The sequence below is a fragment of the Selaginella moellendorffii genome, unplaced genomic scaffold (assembly GCF_000143415.4).
Source record: "Selaginella moellendorffii unplaced genomic scaffold, v1.0 SELMOscaffold_97, whole genome shotgun sequence".
Taxonomy (NCBI): domain Eukaryota; kingdom Viridiplantae; phylum Streptophyta; class Lycopodiopsida; order Selaginellales; family Selaginellaceae; genus Selaginella; species Selaginella moellendorffii.
This window is the reverse complement of record NW_003314358.1, coordinates 584,753-604,170: the sequence shown is the minus strand read 5'-3', so window position 1 is coordinate 604,170 and position 19,418 is coordinate 584,753. Positions and strand designations below refer to the sequence as shown.

The 19,418-nt window shown below is 44.4% G+C and overlaps 1 protein-coding gene across 1 annotated transcript; it reads left to right on the top strand.

Moving 5' to 3' along the window:
- The first annotated feature begins 2,116 nt into the window (after window positions 1-2,116).
- LOC9651412 (glycine-rich protein DOT1) lies at window positions 2,117-3,340 on the top strand. Its single transcript, XM_002989413.2, has 2 exons — window positions 2,117-2,761; window positions 3,167-3,340. Exons 1-2 carry the CDS (start codon window positions 2,117-2,119, stop codon window positions 3,338-3,340), a joined length of 819 nt encoding a protein of 272 aa, XP_002989459.2.
- Window positions 3,341-19,418: the final 16,078 nt, after the last annotated feature.

Genomic DNA, 19,418 nt, shown 5'->3' with positions numbered 1-19,418 from the left:
GAATGGTGACATTATTTTTATGGATTGGACTTTCATATAGATTCAAACCATCAATTTTTTCAATATTTTAGTCATCAAAAGAATCTTTGAGGCCATCTTGCTAGTTGGCAAGAATTCTTACAAGAATTGTCTATTAAGATCCGGTACAAGGACAGAGGTGACAATAAAGTGTTTGATGCAATATTTAGGATAATAAATTTTATCTCATTCATGAAACTATCCAGCAACTTCTTGGATGAGATTAAGGAGTTTGTTAACTTCGATCACTGATATTTATATGAAGGGTTTTTTGAGGGACACCTTTATAGATTTGAAGGGTAACAAGTTTGCATCATTTGAGATATGAGATGGAATCTTAATGAAAAAAGGATATATAGTGGTTCCTCGTATTGATAAATTCATCAAACAAATTTTGGTTGAGTGTTATAATGTGCTAAGTGCTAGGCATCCGAAAGTACTAAAGATCTATGTGTTGGTGAAAAGGCATCTCTTTTAGTTTAGGGTAAAATTAAATGTTGAGAAGTATGTGTGTACCCAAAAACAAGTGGAATAACCTTTCGATAAACTTTATCACTAGTTTGTTAATGACTTTTAGGTTGTTGTGGTTAAAGCTGTAATGCATTAAAGGTTGGGAGGTTGGTCTAGGATTCACTATTTATTTGTTTCATTGGTAATTGATTGTTCTTCACAAGGCTAGTGCACACCTTGAGAACATTATGTGATTTAGAGAAGCCCCATGCTAGAGAAGAGGTGTCCAATTCATCCTCACCCCTGTATACACATCCTAGAATGATACAATTCCATGCCACTACATTCTTGCTGTGATCCATCCCCTCAAAATACCTCTCCCAGGCTGCCACATCAGGCATACGACATCTTGTGATTGGGAGCCCAGCCAGGTGTTGTTGCCATTGTGAAAGATCTCTAAAGTGGCATGTGCAATCTCTTTGTGAGTTTGTCCTCACCACCGGGGCAGGGCGCAGGCACACTGATTCTCAGGGAAATGTTGTTGTTTCTTGTGCTCATGAAGTTTTTGGTGATCATGTCCATGTTATTTTTGCAAATGTTTGGCAAAGGAGCCCATGGTTTTTCTTTATCAGACTTTATTGGTGATGAATTTTTGGTGCTGCTCTTGGAAAATTGATGTTCCTTCCTTGATTGAGTGTAAAGAGGAAAATATTCTAATAAATAAAAGTCCTAGTACAAGTGAATTTAAAAAAAAAGAGTCTAAAATTCCAGGCTCATATAAAATGCTTATGCATACCCTACAATAGTCTTCTCTTTCAACCTGAGGAAAACACAAATAGAATAAAATATGAGAAGGAAGACATTTATATTCGAGCTGTGAGAAAAAAAGAAAAACATTCTCACATGAACAAGGAGTGCAACCTGGTGCTGCAGAATCTCAATTCCACCAGCAGTGCTATGCATAACCCAGATTTCCACTCCTTACACCACCGAGTGTGTCTTGTGAGCACCTCTCAATCTGACAACCGAGGTCAATTAGCTGACACAACATTAAACAGTCTCTCTGCACGATCAATGGTGGCTAATGTTATTGTGAAAACGTACACCTTGTAGAGAGAACCTCAAAATCTCAAGAAATATGAATTTTTAAGTGAATTTTTCAGAACTGCACTTTAAAAATGTCTATGTTTTTTACACAGTTGATAGAAAATCGGCATTTTCTGAATGTTTATTATGCAATGAGTCAAATTTATGTCACATGAAACATTTATGAAAGCTGTAAATTTGCTTTTGCATGAACAATCATGGACTAGCTTGATGCATCTTCCCATTTTTAATTTTTTTTTGACAATGCGGTCTGGACAATGGCACAAAAAGGCTTTCTAGACAGCATTCCTTTGGATTCCAAGAACAAGACGAAAGAAAAGAATTTTAAAGTTAAGATTTTAACAAGAATTTCATGAGAAGAAACAAAGACGTGATCTTCTTGGGATGGTATAATTCGGCCCCCTCGCATTTTCAAAGATTCTCCCTCCACTAAGAGTTATGAAATTCTTAATGTTTGACATTGTCAATGCTCGATATTCTATATAACCGAAGCTCTTCACTCCTTTCTCGGGCTAGCTTCCAAAACTAGAAAGAAGATACAATGAAGAGCGTCTCTCTAGTTCTCGCAGCATTGCTTTGTGCCTCCCACCTCGCATTCTCTGCTAGAGTTGTCCCAGAGAAAGAGAATGAATCGCTAGACCCACAGGGGTATGGTGGTGGTCATGGTCACTCTGCCGAGCCAGAAGGATCCCGCTATGGTGGTGGCGGTCACCACGGCCATGCTGACACAGAAGGCTACCACGGTGGCTCTGGTGGTCGTGGCGGCTATGGTGGCCACGCTAATGCAGCTGAGCCACAAGGATATGGGGACCATGGTGGGTATGGTCACCGTGGCAACGGCGGTGGTCATGGCCACGGTGACTCAGTTGAGCCACATGGATATGGATATGGAAACGGTGGTTACGGTGGTGGTTACCATGGTGGCTACCGTGGTGGTCATGACTTGGTTGAGCCGGAAGGATATGGATATGGACACGGTGGTTATGGTGGTGGCTACCATGGTGGGTATGGCGGTGGTCACGGACATTCTGATGCGGAGCTGGAGGGGTATGGATCTGGATGGCACCACGGTGGCCACAGCCACGCTGGTAGTGTTGAATCGATTGAGACTCAAGGAGGTGGTCATGGTGGGCATGGTGGCCACGGTGGTCACGGTGGCCATGCTGTTGCTACTGATGCTGTTAAGGTTGAGAAGCACGCTTGACAGCGTGCTTCTCATCTAGTCTCAGATTCAATATCGCTGGAAATAATGACAGTTTTTGTCAACAAAATAGTGCTGCTTTGTGAGAATCTACTTAAGAGAACCCCACTCTGCCTTTTGACATTTCTCCATGGAATATAATCTCCCACAGTGTGTTTTGCTCCCCCAGCTTTGCACACAAGGCATCAAACACTCCACGCCTTGTGTTTATCCACTCGGTGATTGTCTTGTTTTTAAATGTCAAAAGTTGACATGAGCACCCCTCTTTTGACGTTTCTTATGTGGTGTTTCTCTATAAAATACACAACCTAGGCTCAGCAATTCGCAGTTCAAGAATGGCACTTGCGAGCTTGCTTCTGCACCTCTTTGTCCTTTTCGTGCTCGCATTAGGTTGCCTGGATCATGATGTTGTCACTGCAGCAGTGTTTCGGCATGGGCATCACCACGAAGAGCCCCAGTCACAAGATCACAAAGTCATGGAACCAAAGCTTCCACACAGTGGCAGCAGTGGCAAATATCACCAAGGACAGGTCACACAAATTCCCTGGAACTGTTTGCGCTTGAAATTATAAATTCTCAGACCCCCACTATTGGCTAAACATTAGCACCTTCTAGCAATGTACTAGTAAAATTTTCATGAAGAAAAGTTATATAATATAATATAAATTTTTGTTTTAGTATTTAATTGGTAGTGAAGCAATTTGAAATTTAAACAAGTGCTTTCATCTACATTAGAATGTGTATTGCAACATACAATATAGAAGCTATGTGATAAATCATACCATGATAATAATGTATACATTTGATATTGTAAGCATATCATCCAACTAACATATTTTATATATTCTGGCTAAATAAATGTTATTTGTAAATAAATTTGACTCTTATACTTTATTAAATATGTTAATAGGATAAATTCCAAATAACATCTTGTTGACTGCTTACCTTCTATGCCATCATTGGACTCCTCCCATCTTTAATATAGTGACAGCATCCTTCCCAAAAGACAAGTCCCAAAACTTGGCCAAAGTTTTTTAGTAATATTAGATCATAACTAGAAGGGGTAAATATAACAACTCATAGATTTCTATAAAAAAATTCACTTTGTGCCATATGACCCAATCATCAATCTGAGACTTTTGATATATTACTGTGCTTATCATAATAGCTCTGGTACTTGAAAGTTTCAAAGTTTTGCCAAGCCAATTAGAAAGACTCTAGTATGAGAATCCTTTTGCTAGTTGTATTCCTTTCCCTTATTTTAAGCCTAAGAGCAGCCACACATTTTTCAATGGCTTAGATCATAGCTTGCATAAGAAGTCTAGGAGGGTCTAAAGCAACATAATGATTTTACCTCAGCACCTGTAGCAAATATGGATGTGAATAAAAAAATACTGTAAATAAAAATATAAATCCCTTGGTCTCATGCTTCTTGGGTGGGCTGTAAGACCATATAAACAAAATATAAATGAATGAATGAAAATGATCTAGTGGACATTTTACCAGCACCTATTTCTAAATCACCATTGTAATATTTGAGCCTGGGTAGGTTTTGAGCTCATGAGCCCACGAGTTGAGCTCATGACTTCTCAAACACAAGAAAAACATTGGTTCATCTTGAATCAACATTTTTTCATCTTTCAAATTTTGATTTAATCTATATTTCCAAGTAAATTTGACTAATAAAATACAAATATAAATATAGATCTGAACACTAAAAGCAATCTAGAAACACTTCTCAAGCTCCATAATTATAAGGCTTACCTGGTGGATGTGATGGTCAACTTTAGAATCTTGGTTTAATTTCTACATAAAAATATAATAGATGTGCTTGTAGGCTAAATATACCTTTCCCTTGTTTTCCCTTTATGTAAAATCTAGATGGGTACAAAATGGATTTTTTAGTATAACTCATACCCTTTGATGACTTAGTCACAACAACAAACTCTTTAGCCACAATACTAATATAGTTTGTCTTTGTGATTGTGCACTTCAATTCCTTTGCCAATTTAATCTTCTTTTGTCCACCATCTTATGGACATGTATGTCCAAGGTTGTTGAACAATGAACTGGGAAGAAATCCAACTTCCGTGGATTTATGGCAGATGTTGCTAATTGATTGGCTATGTGACAAGTGTTTGGAGGTGATAAAAGTTAGCCATTACAAAGTAAAGAGAAGAGTTGTGAGTTTCATTGGGCAAAGAGTGTCAACAAATATTGCCAATGCATCAAATCTAACTTTCATAATGAATTCAAACAATTTTTTCGAGAATGGATGGATGCATCAATTAAAGAGGAGCATAAGGCAAAAGCAAAGGAGATGTATATATAGTGGTGTGAAGGAGACAAAATGCCAATTGAACACCCTCCATAAATGGAATGTTGGTTTGTATGGTGGGAAGTTCAAATGTTTTAATGGGCCATTACATTTTCTATGTAAGCTTTCTTTCATTTTTTTTTGTCACATTCAAATATTACATTTTTTCTATGATCAACCACTTGATAACATTGCACTTACACTAACAATTAATCTCTCTAAGAGCAAACATTGAAGTTGAAGAGCTTCTGAAGCAAGGAAAGGAAAAGTATCCTTCTATGAAACTATGCTTTCTGACCTTACTAGATCTCTTGAGCAATCATAAAAAACTTTGGCTGCACAAAAAGCAAGGTTTGCTGGTACAGGTCCAAACTTAAACAAGCTTCGAGGGCGGATTGGTAGAAGGACAACATGTAGCGCACATGGTTTTAACTCTTTATCCTTGTAAGCGACTAAATTTTCCATTCTACTTTAGTCACTTAACCACACCTCTGACCACTTGGAGGAGTCTCATTCACAACCTCCATAAGTCCAATCCAGGACTTGGGACTTGCTAGCCCCGAGAATGGCATCCATGCCACTCAACATTTGCACTTGGTCCAAGTGCTCCACGTGTCCGATCCCATGACCGACACTCAAAGGTACCACCGACATAGCAGCCCGTTATGCTAAGGCCATGCCCAATCACCTTTGCCACACTGGTAGTCCAATACCACTTGCATCACCGTCTTGGCTCTCCAAGACTAGGCAAACCATCCGTGAGTGGTCATCTCAGATCCACTCCTTAGCATCCTTAGGATGCCCACCGACAAGGGGAATAGCCTTCCCCAATATCCCTCTGTCAGTTCCCACTAAGTCCCTTTCTGCCCCTGGCCGTATTTGCCAACACTGCCATTGGATCGAGACCCACAGGCCCGACCACTAAGTCCCACGGTCCTCTGGGACTTCCTTACCGCACGACTGTGTCCTTGGTCACTACCCCAGAGGACTGCTCCTCTTACTTTCCACAGTCTGGGCCTTTGGGACAACATTTCGGAACACCGTGGCCTTACGCGAGCCACCTGGGTACTCTCCTCGCCTTCTGCCCTTGGGTGCTCTAGCCATGGGCTTAGAGCGGGTTCCGTTGAGCCACACCAGGTATCCAAGTAAGTAGTGCCACCCACACTTGGACTGGGAGCATCGGCCAGTCGATCTCCCGGGGGAACTAGAGCCGGCTCTTGAACACTTCACCAAGCTACCCCGCTTGTCGGTCTGTGTTCACTCTAGTCTTGGACTTCCCAGTGGGCAGCTCATCACCCAACACTGGGTCCGGCCTTCCTGGGCCAAACTGGCCTTTCCTGGCCAAACTGGCTCCACTGCAGTCCTCCCCCCCTACTATATTTTTGGAGCTCACCAAACCCCCCAGGGTCTGGGAGACGAACGCTTTGGGCTTTCACCCTCTCAGGCTTCGGACTCAGACTCGGACTCGGACTCAGACTCGGACTCGGACTCGGACTCGGATTTGGACTCGGACTCGGGCTCGGGCTCGGTCTCGGGCTCGGGCTCGGTCTCGGTCTCGGTCCCGATCTCGGTCTCGGTCTCGGTCTCGGTCCCGGTCTCGGTCTCGACTTCGGACTCCATCTCGGACTCCATCTCGGACTCCATCTCGGACTCCATCTCGGGTCCATCTCGGGTCCATCTCGGACTCCATCTCGGACTCCATTTCGGGTCCATCTCGGGTCCACCTCGGACTCCATCTCGGACTCCATCTCGGACTCCATCTCGGGTCCATCTCGGACTCCACTTCGGACTCCAACTCGGGTCCATCTCGGGTCCACCTCAAACTCCATTTCGGACTCCATCTCGGACTCCATCTCGGGTCCATCTCGGACTCCACTTCGGACTCCAACTCGGGTCCATCTCGGGTCCACCTCAAACTCCATTTCGGACTCCATCTCGGACTCCATCTCGGGTCCATCTCGGACTCCACTTCGGACTCCAACTCGGGTCCATCTCGGACACTCCCATGTGTCATGTGTTGGTCCTTTTGGGTCCCTTTTTGGAGCCTCGCCTTTTGCTCGCTCCGTGCTCGTTCCTCGAGCACTTCGTTGGGAGTTCCACTCCTGCTCTTGACTTTTTCAAGTCGGAGCTTTTGGTCCAAACGTGTTACGCTCATTTGGCTCTCGCTTCGGTCACTACCATGTGGCGCCCTTCCGGCTCCACTTTGGGGCCTAGGGATTTTGTGTCTCACAACTCCACCACCCATAGACGAAGTTCGATGTCCTCATCGAACGGTGAACCATTTTATAAAGTAACACCCGCATGTGTTACCATTTCCATCCTTGGCGCGTAGCCAATATTTGTCAATGGTGTGACATTGAAGGCTCACCATGCCTTCTCCATATTCGTCAATGGTTGGACATTGAAGGCTCACCATGCCTTTTGCATATCCTCTAAGGAGGGTAGTCTCTCCAACTTAGAGACTGATTGGACCACATATAGTGGTTCTTTCCTTTTATTGGTTTAGTTCTCGCTAAACCTCTTAGAGACCCTTCTCTAAGTCAATCCCACTACTCCTTCTCGAGTAGTCTCGATTTCCATCGATATAACCTTTGCACTTTGGAAGTTTGAATTTTGACTTCTTGGAGTCAATTTCCTAGGTGTCTACGACACCTTGCCTTGCACCTTTTTGTGCAACTCCACTTCCCATTCTAGGAAGTTCTCTACTCGAGGGCACCATCATCCTCTCTTCTATTTCGTGCCAAAGTTCTAGTTATTATACTTTGTGCTAGGGCTGTTCATGGCCCTATCATTTGGCTACCTTACCGCTCCCTCCCTTGGAGCTTCCACTTTCGCCAAATCGGAGCATTTCGGAATCCCTCCTTGGAAACACACTTCCTTTCCCGCAACTTATTAGCGTCTAACACATTAGTGTTCCTCGCCTAACTTTGTCACTTGGATTCCTTCCAAGGGATTCCACGGCCCTATCTTGGCCACTCATCTTTTGCTCCTATCCGTTGATTGTTGCACCAAGCAACATCGAATCTCTACCTCCCTTCTTGAGGTATTGTTTCGGTTCCATAGCAAAGACTCTTCTTTGCCAAGTCCGGAGGATGTTCACCCCTAGTACGTCTCTTTAGCATCTTCTGCTATGGGCTCTATCCACGGCCCAACTTCGTGACCCTCCCATGGGTCTTTTATAGAGACTACTTTCCTCGGACTCACTATGCCATTGCACGGACATAGTTTATTTCCCTTAGGTGCTCTTCCCACTTGGTCATCACGACCAAGCCACACCACCTTAAACAGTTCAATTTCAACATTTTGAACCAGGAACTTCATTCCTTAGCCAACCAAGGATCTTGTCCTTATCTGGCCATAAGATCACCTAGTGATCTCACCTTAGCACCTTAACAGAGTTGCCAAGAGGTACTTGGTCTTCTAGACCTCCAAGTTGTTGACTATAACCCCGGGGGCATCCCCCACACTTGGCGGTGCACCCAAGCCAGCCCTTACGGCCAAGGGTTCATAGCAACTGAGATTAGGTGTCCTCATCTCACTCACCACGACCTTGGTGCCACTTGCACCAAAGCGTTCAAGTTAGATATGCTGAGCTTTCACACTAAGCAATCTAACCGTGCATCACGACTCCGAGGCATCCCTCGCTTGGCGGTGTGCCCAAACCAGTCTCCCCACTGAGAGTCCATGACCACCGAAATATGAGTGTCCTCATATTCCAAACCATCACCACGCCCTAGTGATTTGGGACTCGAACCCAAGCACTAGAGGGTCGGGACTCGAACCCAACCTCCGTATATGCATCTACGGACGGCATCACACAAGATGCCTGGCGTGACTCCCCACGCCGGTGCACCAACTTATTTTTAAAGCGTGCTACAGATCACAGCTTAGGAACCTAGTTCCTCCACACTGCCAAGTCCTCTCACTTGACATGTCTGTGATCATGCATGGACTCCTCCATGCTCGGCCCCATGGCCCACCCTTTTTGAAGTTATCACCTTCAACTAGGGTATTTGTTCCCCCGACTTGCCAATCTCGCTTGGCAAGTCCTCCGACCACTGTAACATGGTTCCTGCATAAGCGTGAAAGTCCTTGACCATCGACTTTCGTTCAAAGCCCTCTCCTTGAACACTCGGGAACTACTTCCCTAACCTTGATAGCCTTGCCTCATGGCAAGCTTCAAGACCACGCTTCTGCTGCGCCACTCTGATTTCGCGCGTTCCATGAACCATTTACACTTGGCCTTTCTAGGTACTAAGCTACCTAGAATCGTCTTTGGGAACCTTGAAGGAACTCTGTCCCTCAGCTTGCTAAGGCCTCCCTTTTTGCAAGCCTTCCAAATGCCACATAGTCTAACATGGACAATTCCATATTTTAGACTCTCCATGGCATCACGGTTGCTAGCAGCAACACCCTCGAGCCCCCACTTGATTCTCCACTCCCAGCTGGCATAACCAACCTTGGTTATGCCTTTTGATTCCTACGGTTCGGTTCTATCCCCTTACTTCTTGCTTTTTGGCTTCACACCTTTCCTTTGGTCATTCTCCTCCAGACCAGGAGGATAGCTTTGCACTTTCTATCATGCTTTAGCAAGTATTCTTAGGGATGAACCTACTCAATAGCCTAGGGAGTGGTTCCTCAATCCGGATATGCTCACCTTATAATCCCACACACTGGGATTACATTGTTGCTTATGGGCCTTTACATGCCCATCACTAGCCTTGCCAAAATTCCATTTTTGGCTTTGTCCAACTCGGGTAGACAGTCCTCTCCTGTCTCCGCAACCTTGGACATTTGGATAGCACCTTTTATCCATCATTCGCTAGGGACTTAGTCCCTTGGGCTTTATTCATTGCCCTCGCGACATCAAACACCACCTTCTGGTGTTCTAGAGTGTTCGGGTGTCCCAATGATGGCTTTCTTGACAATGAGTATTTCCTTTTATGACATTGACTTACTATATCGCAACACAAGCAACTTATCCCCCGTAAGGGTATATCCAACTTCCCTATGCTATTAAGAAGTCTTGGGTAGCTACCTTCTACCCATTTAACCAGTTATTTTGCACCTCTTGCTTAGTTGTCTCATAGTTGTCAAATCCTACAACTCATTGCTTGGTGCTTGCACACCTCCATCATTATCTGGGTCACCACACTCCAACTGCATGCTCTGCAGCTTAGGCTATGCTATTCCCATTTCCATTGGGATTCCTTTGGCAAGGGGTTCTCATGAACCCACCAACATAGCCTCAAGGTATCACACCTTGGCACATTTGGTGTCTCCACACCATCGGCTTCACGAGCCTACCTCTATGACATTTCCCCTTCGTGTCTAAGTCTTTGCCAAGACCAACACCGCTCTTTCTCATGCCAACCATCCGTTAGCACTGCACTATAGAGGTCACACACAACTTTATGTCAAAGTTGTTTTCTTCTGGGAACACCTTTCCCATAACTTTAGCATGGCACATTTTGCCATCGATGAGATACCCTCTGTTCTCATCCTTGGATCCTATGATCCCCCCCCCCATCCTTTGTAGGGTACAACACACCTCAGTCCAAATGCTTTCATCAGTCCTTTTAGGACCATCCGTTGACTCTACTTGAGTCATCCAGCAGTTTTGGACTTGGTTAATCCACAGACCCGTAAGGTCCTACTTGTGAGGCACTAGCTCACTGGAATACACTTCTTGTATTCTTGTCCTACTCAAAAGGACTATTTTCACAAGTGTTACTCCGACACTTGATTTTGTTCTCTGGGGGCAACCTTTGCCCCTTAGGACTACTTGTCCATGTGATGAGAACACCAACTCATCCACTTAATACACCCCCAACTCCTTGGGTTGTTCCAGCATTTATTAGAGGTAGCCCCGGCTACCTTTTCAAGGACTTGAGTCCTCTTCCGTATTTGACCTCCCACGGTCATTACTTCTGGTCTCACATTCATGAGCACCAACCTCAACTATATGAGGAAAACCATATACTGTTCCCAAGATCCCAAAGTCGTTCCATTATTGGCCCTTTTCTATCCACCACCTTGTCTACAAGTTCACACATGAACTGTAATGGAGAGCCATATCTTCCCGACCTGCTACTCCTCAAGGATAGGCCCACTTCTCAGACCTTCCGTTGCCAACACTAGTGGTGATGTACTTGAGCACCAATAAAAGTCGGACTAAGGAACAGCTCCGATACCAAATTGTAAGCGACTAAATTTTCCATTCTACTTTAGTCACTTAACCACACCTCTGACCACTTGGAGGAGTCTCATTCACAACCTCCATAAGTCCAATCCAAGACTTGGGACTTGCTAGCCCCGAGAATGGCATCCATGCCACTCAACATTTGCACTTGGTCCAAGTGCTCCACGTGTCCGATCCCATGACCGACACTCAAAGGTACCACCGACATAGCAGCCCGTTATGCTAAGGCCATGCCCAATCACCTTTGCCACACTGGTAGTCCAATACCACTTGCATCACCATCTTGGCTCTCCAAGACTAGGCAAACCATCCGTGAGTGGTCATCTCAGATCCACTCCTTAGCATCCTTAGGATGCCCACCGACAAGGGGAATAGCCTTCCCCAATATCCCTCTGTCAGTTCCCACTAAGTCCCTTTCTGCCCCTGGCCGTGTTTGCCAACACTGCCACTGGATTGAGACCCACAGGCCCGACCACTAAGTCCCACGGTCCTCTGGGACTTCCTTACTGCACGACTGTGTCCTTGGTCACTACCCCAGAGGACTGCTCCTCTTCCTTTCCACAGTCTGGGCCTTTGGGACAACATTTCGGAACACCGTGGCCTTACGCGAGCCACCTGGGTACTCTCCTCGCCTTCTGCCCTTGGGTGCTCTAGCCATGGGCTTAGAGCGGGTTCTGTTGAGCCACACCAGGTATCCAAGTAAGTAGTGCCACCCACACTTGGACTGGGAGCATCGGCCAGTCGATCTCCCGGGGGAACTAGAGCCGGCTCTTGAACACTTCACCAAGCTACCCCGCTTGTCGGTCTGTGTTCACTCTAGTCTTGGACTTCCCAGTGGGCAGCTCATCACCCAACACTGGGTCCGGCCTTCCTGGGCCAAACTGGCCTTTCCTGGCCAAACTGGCTCCACTGCAGTCCTCCCCCCCTACTATACTTTTGGAGCTCACCAAACCCCCCAGGGTCTGGGAGACGAACGCTTTGGGCTTTCACCCTCTCAGGCTTCGGACTCAGACTCGGACTCGGATTCGGACTCGGACTCGGACTCGGACTCGGATTCGGACTCGGACTCGGGCTCGGGCTCGGTCTCGGCCTCGGCCTCGGTCTCGGTCTCGGTCTCGGTCCCGATCTCGGTCTCGGTCTCGGTCTCGGTCTCGACTTCGGACTCCATCTCGGACTCCATCTCGGACTCCATCTCGGACTCCATCTCGGACTCCATCTCGGACTCCATCTCGGGTCCATCTCGGGTCCATCTCGGACTCCATCTCGGACTCCATTTCGGGTCCATCTCGGGTCCACCTCGGACTCCATCTCGGACTCCATCTCGGACTCCATCTCGGGTCCATCTCGGACTCCACTTCGGACTCCAACTCGGGTCCATCTCGGGTCCACCTCAAACTCCATTTCGGACTCCATCTCGGACTCCATCTCGGGTCCATCTCGGACTCCACTTCGGACTCCAACTCGGGTCCATCTCGGACTCCACTTCGGACTCCAACTCGGGTCCATCTCGGACACTCCCATGTGTCATGTGTTGGTCCTTTTGGGTCCCTTTTTGGAGCCTCGCCTTTTGCTCGCTTCGTGCTCGTTCCTCGAGCACTTCGTTGGGAGTTCCACTCCTGCTCTTGACTTTTTCAAGTCGGAGCTTTTGGTCCAAACGTGTTACGCTCGTTTGGCTCTCGCTTCGGCCACTACCATGTGGCGCCCTTCCGGCTCCACTTTGGGGCCTAGGGATTTTGTGTCTCACAATCCTATGGTGATTTACCATAGAATAACACCATGAAGCGGAACCTAAACCCTCTTTATGCCATGTGACACATGCCACGTGTCCATAGGACAGTGGTGTGGAACCTAAGGTTTAAAGCCTTGGGCCACTTAACGAAGGAACGGTGCCAAACTCCCAAGCATGGAGCCAAGGAGTGACAAAACCGGACCATGGAGCAACTCCCGAGCATACAGCCCAAGGAGTGAAGGGATAGGAGCCCGGAGCAACTTGGAACAGTCCTAGAGCAACCAGCATCCCAACGCCAAGAACAACAGGCAAAATGAAGCCAAATGGAGTCTGGCGTTATTTGGGCATATTGGTGGCCTAACACAAGAACATGGGTACTCCACTAACTAATATGGAATGAAACTTGGGCTTAGACCCAAGCCGGACGCAGAACAAGGACAGGCACGCAAGCGAGAGCTAGACTATGCCTCAGGTTAGTCGGCCATGCCCGACCTACCCACTATCCCTACTATACATTTAGAACCCCCCATAGCCCCCCCCCCCCTTGAGGAACACACGCTTTAGGCTTTCACCCCAAGCCTCCCTTAGTACCAGGAGTTAGTCTCTAGGACAAGCTCGAAACTTAAATATGGAATGTCCCTAGATTGCGAATTTGGATACGGGACGAACACCATTGTGTTCAGGACGATCTCTACATTCCGTAGATATGCCAAATGAGCAAATCTAAACACTTTTCATAAATAATATTTGGGACCGAAATGAGACCAACACAAAGGGCATGATAATGAGGGTGTTTGGCAGACATGGTAAGCTATCATGTAGCAATATTGAGGGACCAATCTCAATACGTGAGGGTTCTTGTCAAGCCAGTGCAAAACAGAGCAAAAGAGAACTAAAAAGCCAGGCTAAGTATGCTTGGCTGAATAGACACTTAGGAATTCTGTCCTTATGCTCATCCGGCCAAGTACAAATGCAAAGTCCAGTTTACTAACACTTGAATAAGAGGGGTTGATAAAGGGTCCAGCAATACCGACCTCTTGCCATCGTGGTAGGAAGGTAAGAGTGTCCGTAAGAACTAGTCGACAGGTAACTTTCGATACCCGAAGTCACATTCGCGACACGCTCCCCCTAGGGAAGATCGACGTCCTCGTCGATGCACACTTGAGTCTAGAATACCACCAAGGAAACAACTCCAGAAAAAATTCACAGTATTCACACTATGTGAAAAATGCACCAACTTAAATGAGTTAGGAGGCAACCTCTTTGTCTAACGCAGATGCGCTATCAGCTCAGACACCTTCCGGCCGTCACTAACAAGGAAATGACCAACGAAGTTAGCCACCCCTGCTGCTCTGGGAGTCACCCAGCTTACAAAAGTGTGATACACCTCTGCCCGCAGGGACATAGAGAGAGAAGCCAGAGGCCCCAACCCTCATGAACAAAGAAACCAAACCCGTCGGTAAGGTTTAGATAGACTACTGTAAATAGGCAGTTAGAGTTGTTTACACGGTCACGCCCTTTTAACGGAATAAGGAACATCGACAGAGAGGCGGGTTATGTGACTAGTCGACAGTAGCTACCCCATGACTAGAGATTTCAACATGCACACGAAGTGCCGAAGCTAGTTTGCCTATACTAGCCCAAACTCAAAGATTAATAGATGGACAATATCAAAGTCATAAACAATGATATCTTAGAGACTTAATTATCAATGAGTATATCTTAGATTAGAACACAAAAGTATTCCAAGTAAGTTATCATTCGATAAACTAATAGTATAGGACAGGAACCACCAAGATCATCATGTTTGGAAAACATAAGATTCACCATCCAACAAAATTTAATAGCAAGTATATCATCAAGGAAACTCAAGGATGAAACTTAACTACCAAAGATTGTAGACAGTATGCGAAACAACTTACAACAGATAACTCAAAGAACACAAAGTATCATTAATTGGCAAGCAAAATGCTCGCAAATGTATCACCAAAAGGAAATAACATCCGAATCTATCAGAACTAACTCGAGCAATAATCAACAGAATGAATGTGGCAAGACCAACAAACACTCATTCATGCTAACTATCACACTAGCAAATCCGAATAGATCCCAGCCAACAACATCAAGAAACTCAAATTGCTGAAACAAGTGTCAGCCATATCCTACTGATGTCTCAAACCCAAGAGACCAATCCAGAGCAAACCACAAGGAACATGTGATATTGCGAAAAGCCATAAGCTATCAAAGAGAACAACTAACCATCACGAAAGATCATCAATCATCCCATCAAGAAAGAAATGCATAATCATTGTCAAAGAAGGAATCCACCATCCCAAAGAATAGCAAATCATTCGATATCAACAACAATCAAGCAAACCTTGTGATAAGGATAATCAACTATCCTAGATGATAGTCAATCATCACCAATGATTACTAGATGCAAATACTAATTTCATCATCGAAGCTAATGAGCTAAAATGCCTTCCTCAACAACTCCTAACAAATGGAACAATGAGGATGAAAACTCAAAGAACCAAAAGTTCAAAGAGCCTATAGCCAAGTTTTCCTTAACAATGATCATGAGTCTCGCATGAACTAACTTCAATGCTAAGAAGAAATCATGGTATAACCCACAACATCGTCCTCAACACATCCGTAAGCTAAACTTCATAATGCCAAAGCTAATGAAGAGCATATCTGCATCAATCCAAAAACTAAGCATTATGAAACTATGCTCAACAAGTGATCATCTAATCGATCCTCCATAAATCCATCTATAGCTAGATGTAACGCACTTCATAACAAACATAAGAAGAATCATCAATGATCGATATATTCCAACTCAAACCCAATAAGGATTTAAACATTCCAATATCGATCACTAACTCTTCCGTTTGTAGAGTTAGCATAGTTCACAACTAAATCACTTTTCAAGGAAAAGCCAAAACTCAACCCCTATTAAACAATCTCGTCTAGAACACAACTAACTCAAACTTGCTACTCTGTTCATTTGAACGTCAACATAGTTGCTAATTAGCAAATGTACAAATGCCAATAACACAAAGCCATAGCCAAATCATCAACACTATCTTCATTAAGATTAATGAAACTCAATATCAATCATAAGGAGAGACATCTCATTTCACTTGAATCTCAACCTCAATAATGTTAACGACAAGGCATCATTTCAATGCCATCAACAACAGAATAAAGCTAGCAGAAAACAAGAGTGAATCACCACTCAAAACTTTCTAGCAACCAATCTAACCAAAGTCGGAGATATTTTACTCAGTATTCGAGACCAATCTCTCAACAATACTTAGTCATAGATAACACTTCCTCAAGGAGTGAATCACCACATCCAAGACTCCATGAAATCCAACACCACGAACTAAATACAACCAAATGATATCGACAGAGGTAGAGTTAACATATCAACATGGACAAACCATGTAAGTCTAATAACACAATCCTCCACAACACCATCCAGTAAAGCAAACCCATCACTGCTAAATCATTATCGAGTAAAGAAAATGTCAAAATCCTTTGACAAAGTTTATAAGCAATCACTAGTTGCCAAGCAACTAACAACCACTTGTCAACTTGCCTTCACAAGACCCGAACACTAAACTTGTGTCATTGAGTTACACACTTGTCCAACATGAATGTAATACCCAGGTACAAGATAAAAGTTCATGGACAAGCACAAACTAAATGACCACTCGAATCCAACTCAACCGTAATAAGCTCACCAACACGTTTAGTCAATTGCTCCGAGCATGCCTTTTTGAAGAGGCTAGCTACACATGATCAACACTAAGTCGAAACTCAAGTGAAGACTATGAGATGGACTTATATCGGTACACAACCTCCTTATAAATAAAGCTATAGTACGGGTACTAACATCTCAACTACAAACAATTAAGTTGGACATCACTATCCTCAGCCAAGGTGCAGGGCCACCAAGACCAAGTCAAGATCAGTGAGAGCTCACTACTCTTATAGAGTCTAACAAAATGCAAAGTGCAACCTGCCACCAAGCATAATGTTACAGAAGAAAGACACAAGGGTCACCTTTCTTAAAAAAGTGCAACCGCCACTTTTTTACACCAACTCTAGACTCCATCCAACTCAATTGCTTTAGCCCCAAAAGTCAGCATCCCTTTCGGGTCGCATCATACAAACTACATACTAAGGTCTAAGCCAACCAAAGTCAACTCCAACCCCTTCACTAGTTTGTAATGGCTTACGAAAACGGAATGGTTTTCGAGCAAAGTGATCAACAGATCAACCATTGGAAAAGTCTAAGAAAATTTGTGGAAAAATTTTCCATCCTAGAAAAAGAATGACTCTTAGTCCAGAAATACAAATTTCCAAGACTCAACCAACTTCTTCCTATTAACAACTTCACATAGGTTCACCTCAACACTAATTCTCATGACCCATAGTATGCTTAAGCATCGAACATCTTTTTGCCCATACTTCCGACATTCAACACTGACATCCGCCAAAGTGCAAAGTGATCATCCAAGGCTTGATCACGGAGACTATATCTTCGGATATTCACATTGCACTAACACTCTTCTTCAACCACATTCAAGATCTAATGTAAAGCCAAAACACTAACAAGTAAAATGACATGGAAAACCAAGCTTTAAGGAAAATTCCTCATCACTCAAATAACAATGCCACTTCCACTAACACAAGTGCTAGTAATGTCAATGCCTCAACCTCACATCTTCTCTATCCAACAATCTACTCCAAGTGTTAACAGATCAACTAATGAGCTATAGCAAATGCATGCTACAACCCTTATGGGCAAACCCTCAAGGAAACAAGGAACAAGGAACCAAATTAAGCTTAGCATAATGAACCACCATCGAGAATTTAGTAAAAGCTACTACAATGCTACTACGTACAAGTAGATTAGCTTCACTATCAACCATTTTGGGGTTCAAGCAACTTCATAAACACATTGCTCATTATCACATGGATATGATAAGTATTATAATGATTTGATCATCAATTGAGTAATACCACGAGCAATACCCATGTCATTACTTCAAAGGTTTATGTGATTATCAAGTGCCAACTCGGTTCGACAAAATGCAACATAAATGCCACACTCCACCGATAGAGACTTAGAACACCCAACACCACTAACTTTTGTTCACAACACGGACAAGCTCATACCACTCTCTTTTCGACCAAACTCAAAACTACTCCAACACCAAGCTACTCAAGGAGCAATAGCAAGGTTCCCCGGAAAAGAATTGAGCATTGCAACCCAAATCTTCCAATAGCAAGCCTAGACAAAATGGTATAGCGCTTCACTGCTATCCATCCCACAACTCACCATTTGTAAGACCATTATCTCCAACATGCATCAAAGTAGGGACTCTTGATTGCATAATGTGACCACGAGCAATGAGTCACACCTCATTGCAAATCATCTCTCCAAGAAGAGAAGATGACTTACGTGTTTGATCCTTCGTCCCCGATGACTCTTTTTTCATTCTCAACTTTGACTAAACCTCAAGCTTGCTTTTGCACTGCCTTCAGTCCAATTCAAGAAAAGTTTATGAGAGAGCACGGCAATGACTATTTGAACCAATAGACTAATCGCTATAGTCTTAGTTGACTCACTTGTAATCATGCCTAGGAAGGATCCACTAGTGCCATGCTAAACAATTATGGACTAGCCTATTTACCACTCATAGCAAACCTAGGGAAAGTTTACTTTCACTCACGGTACATGGAACACTCACGGAACCATTGGAACAACTCATGGAACCACCAATAGGCTAACATTAATCCTGCCAACTCAAAGTTTAATCTTGAGTTGCTAATGTGCCTCACTTACAAGCCCAAGCACAAACTCGTGTAAAATGGTACACCTCAAATAGATCCTATGAGCCCAAGAGTAAGCTCACATCATAAGGTACAATAAGGTAACTAAATCCGTACCCAAGGAACGAACACAAAGTCTTTGCACCCAAACGTGTACCCACTCGGATCATCGTTTTCATCTCTGCGTATGCAGCGAGACTAGTTGCCTAATCTCATTGGATAGTACTTGCCGAAATTCTTTCTCTAATACCAAATGTAGCGCACGTGGTTTTGACCCTTTATCCTATAGTGATTTACCATAGGATAACACCACGAAGCGGTAAACCCTCTTTGTGCCACGTGATAGATGCCATGTGTCACATACCACGTGTCCATGCCACGTGTCCATAGGAACCCGAGGTTCAGGGCCTTGGGCCATTGAACGAACGAACGGTGCCAAAACCCTCAAGTATGGAGCCAAGGAGTGATGGAACCGAACCACGGAGCAACTCCTGAGCATAAAGCCCAAGGAGCGAAGGGGTAGGAGCCCGGAGTGACTTGGAAC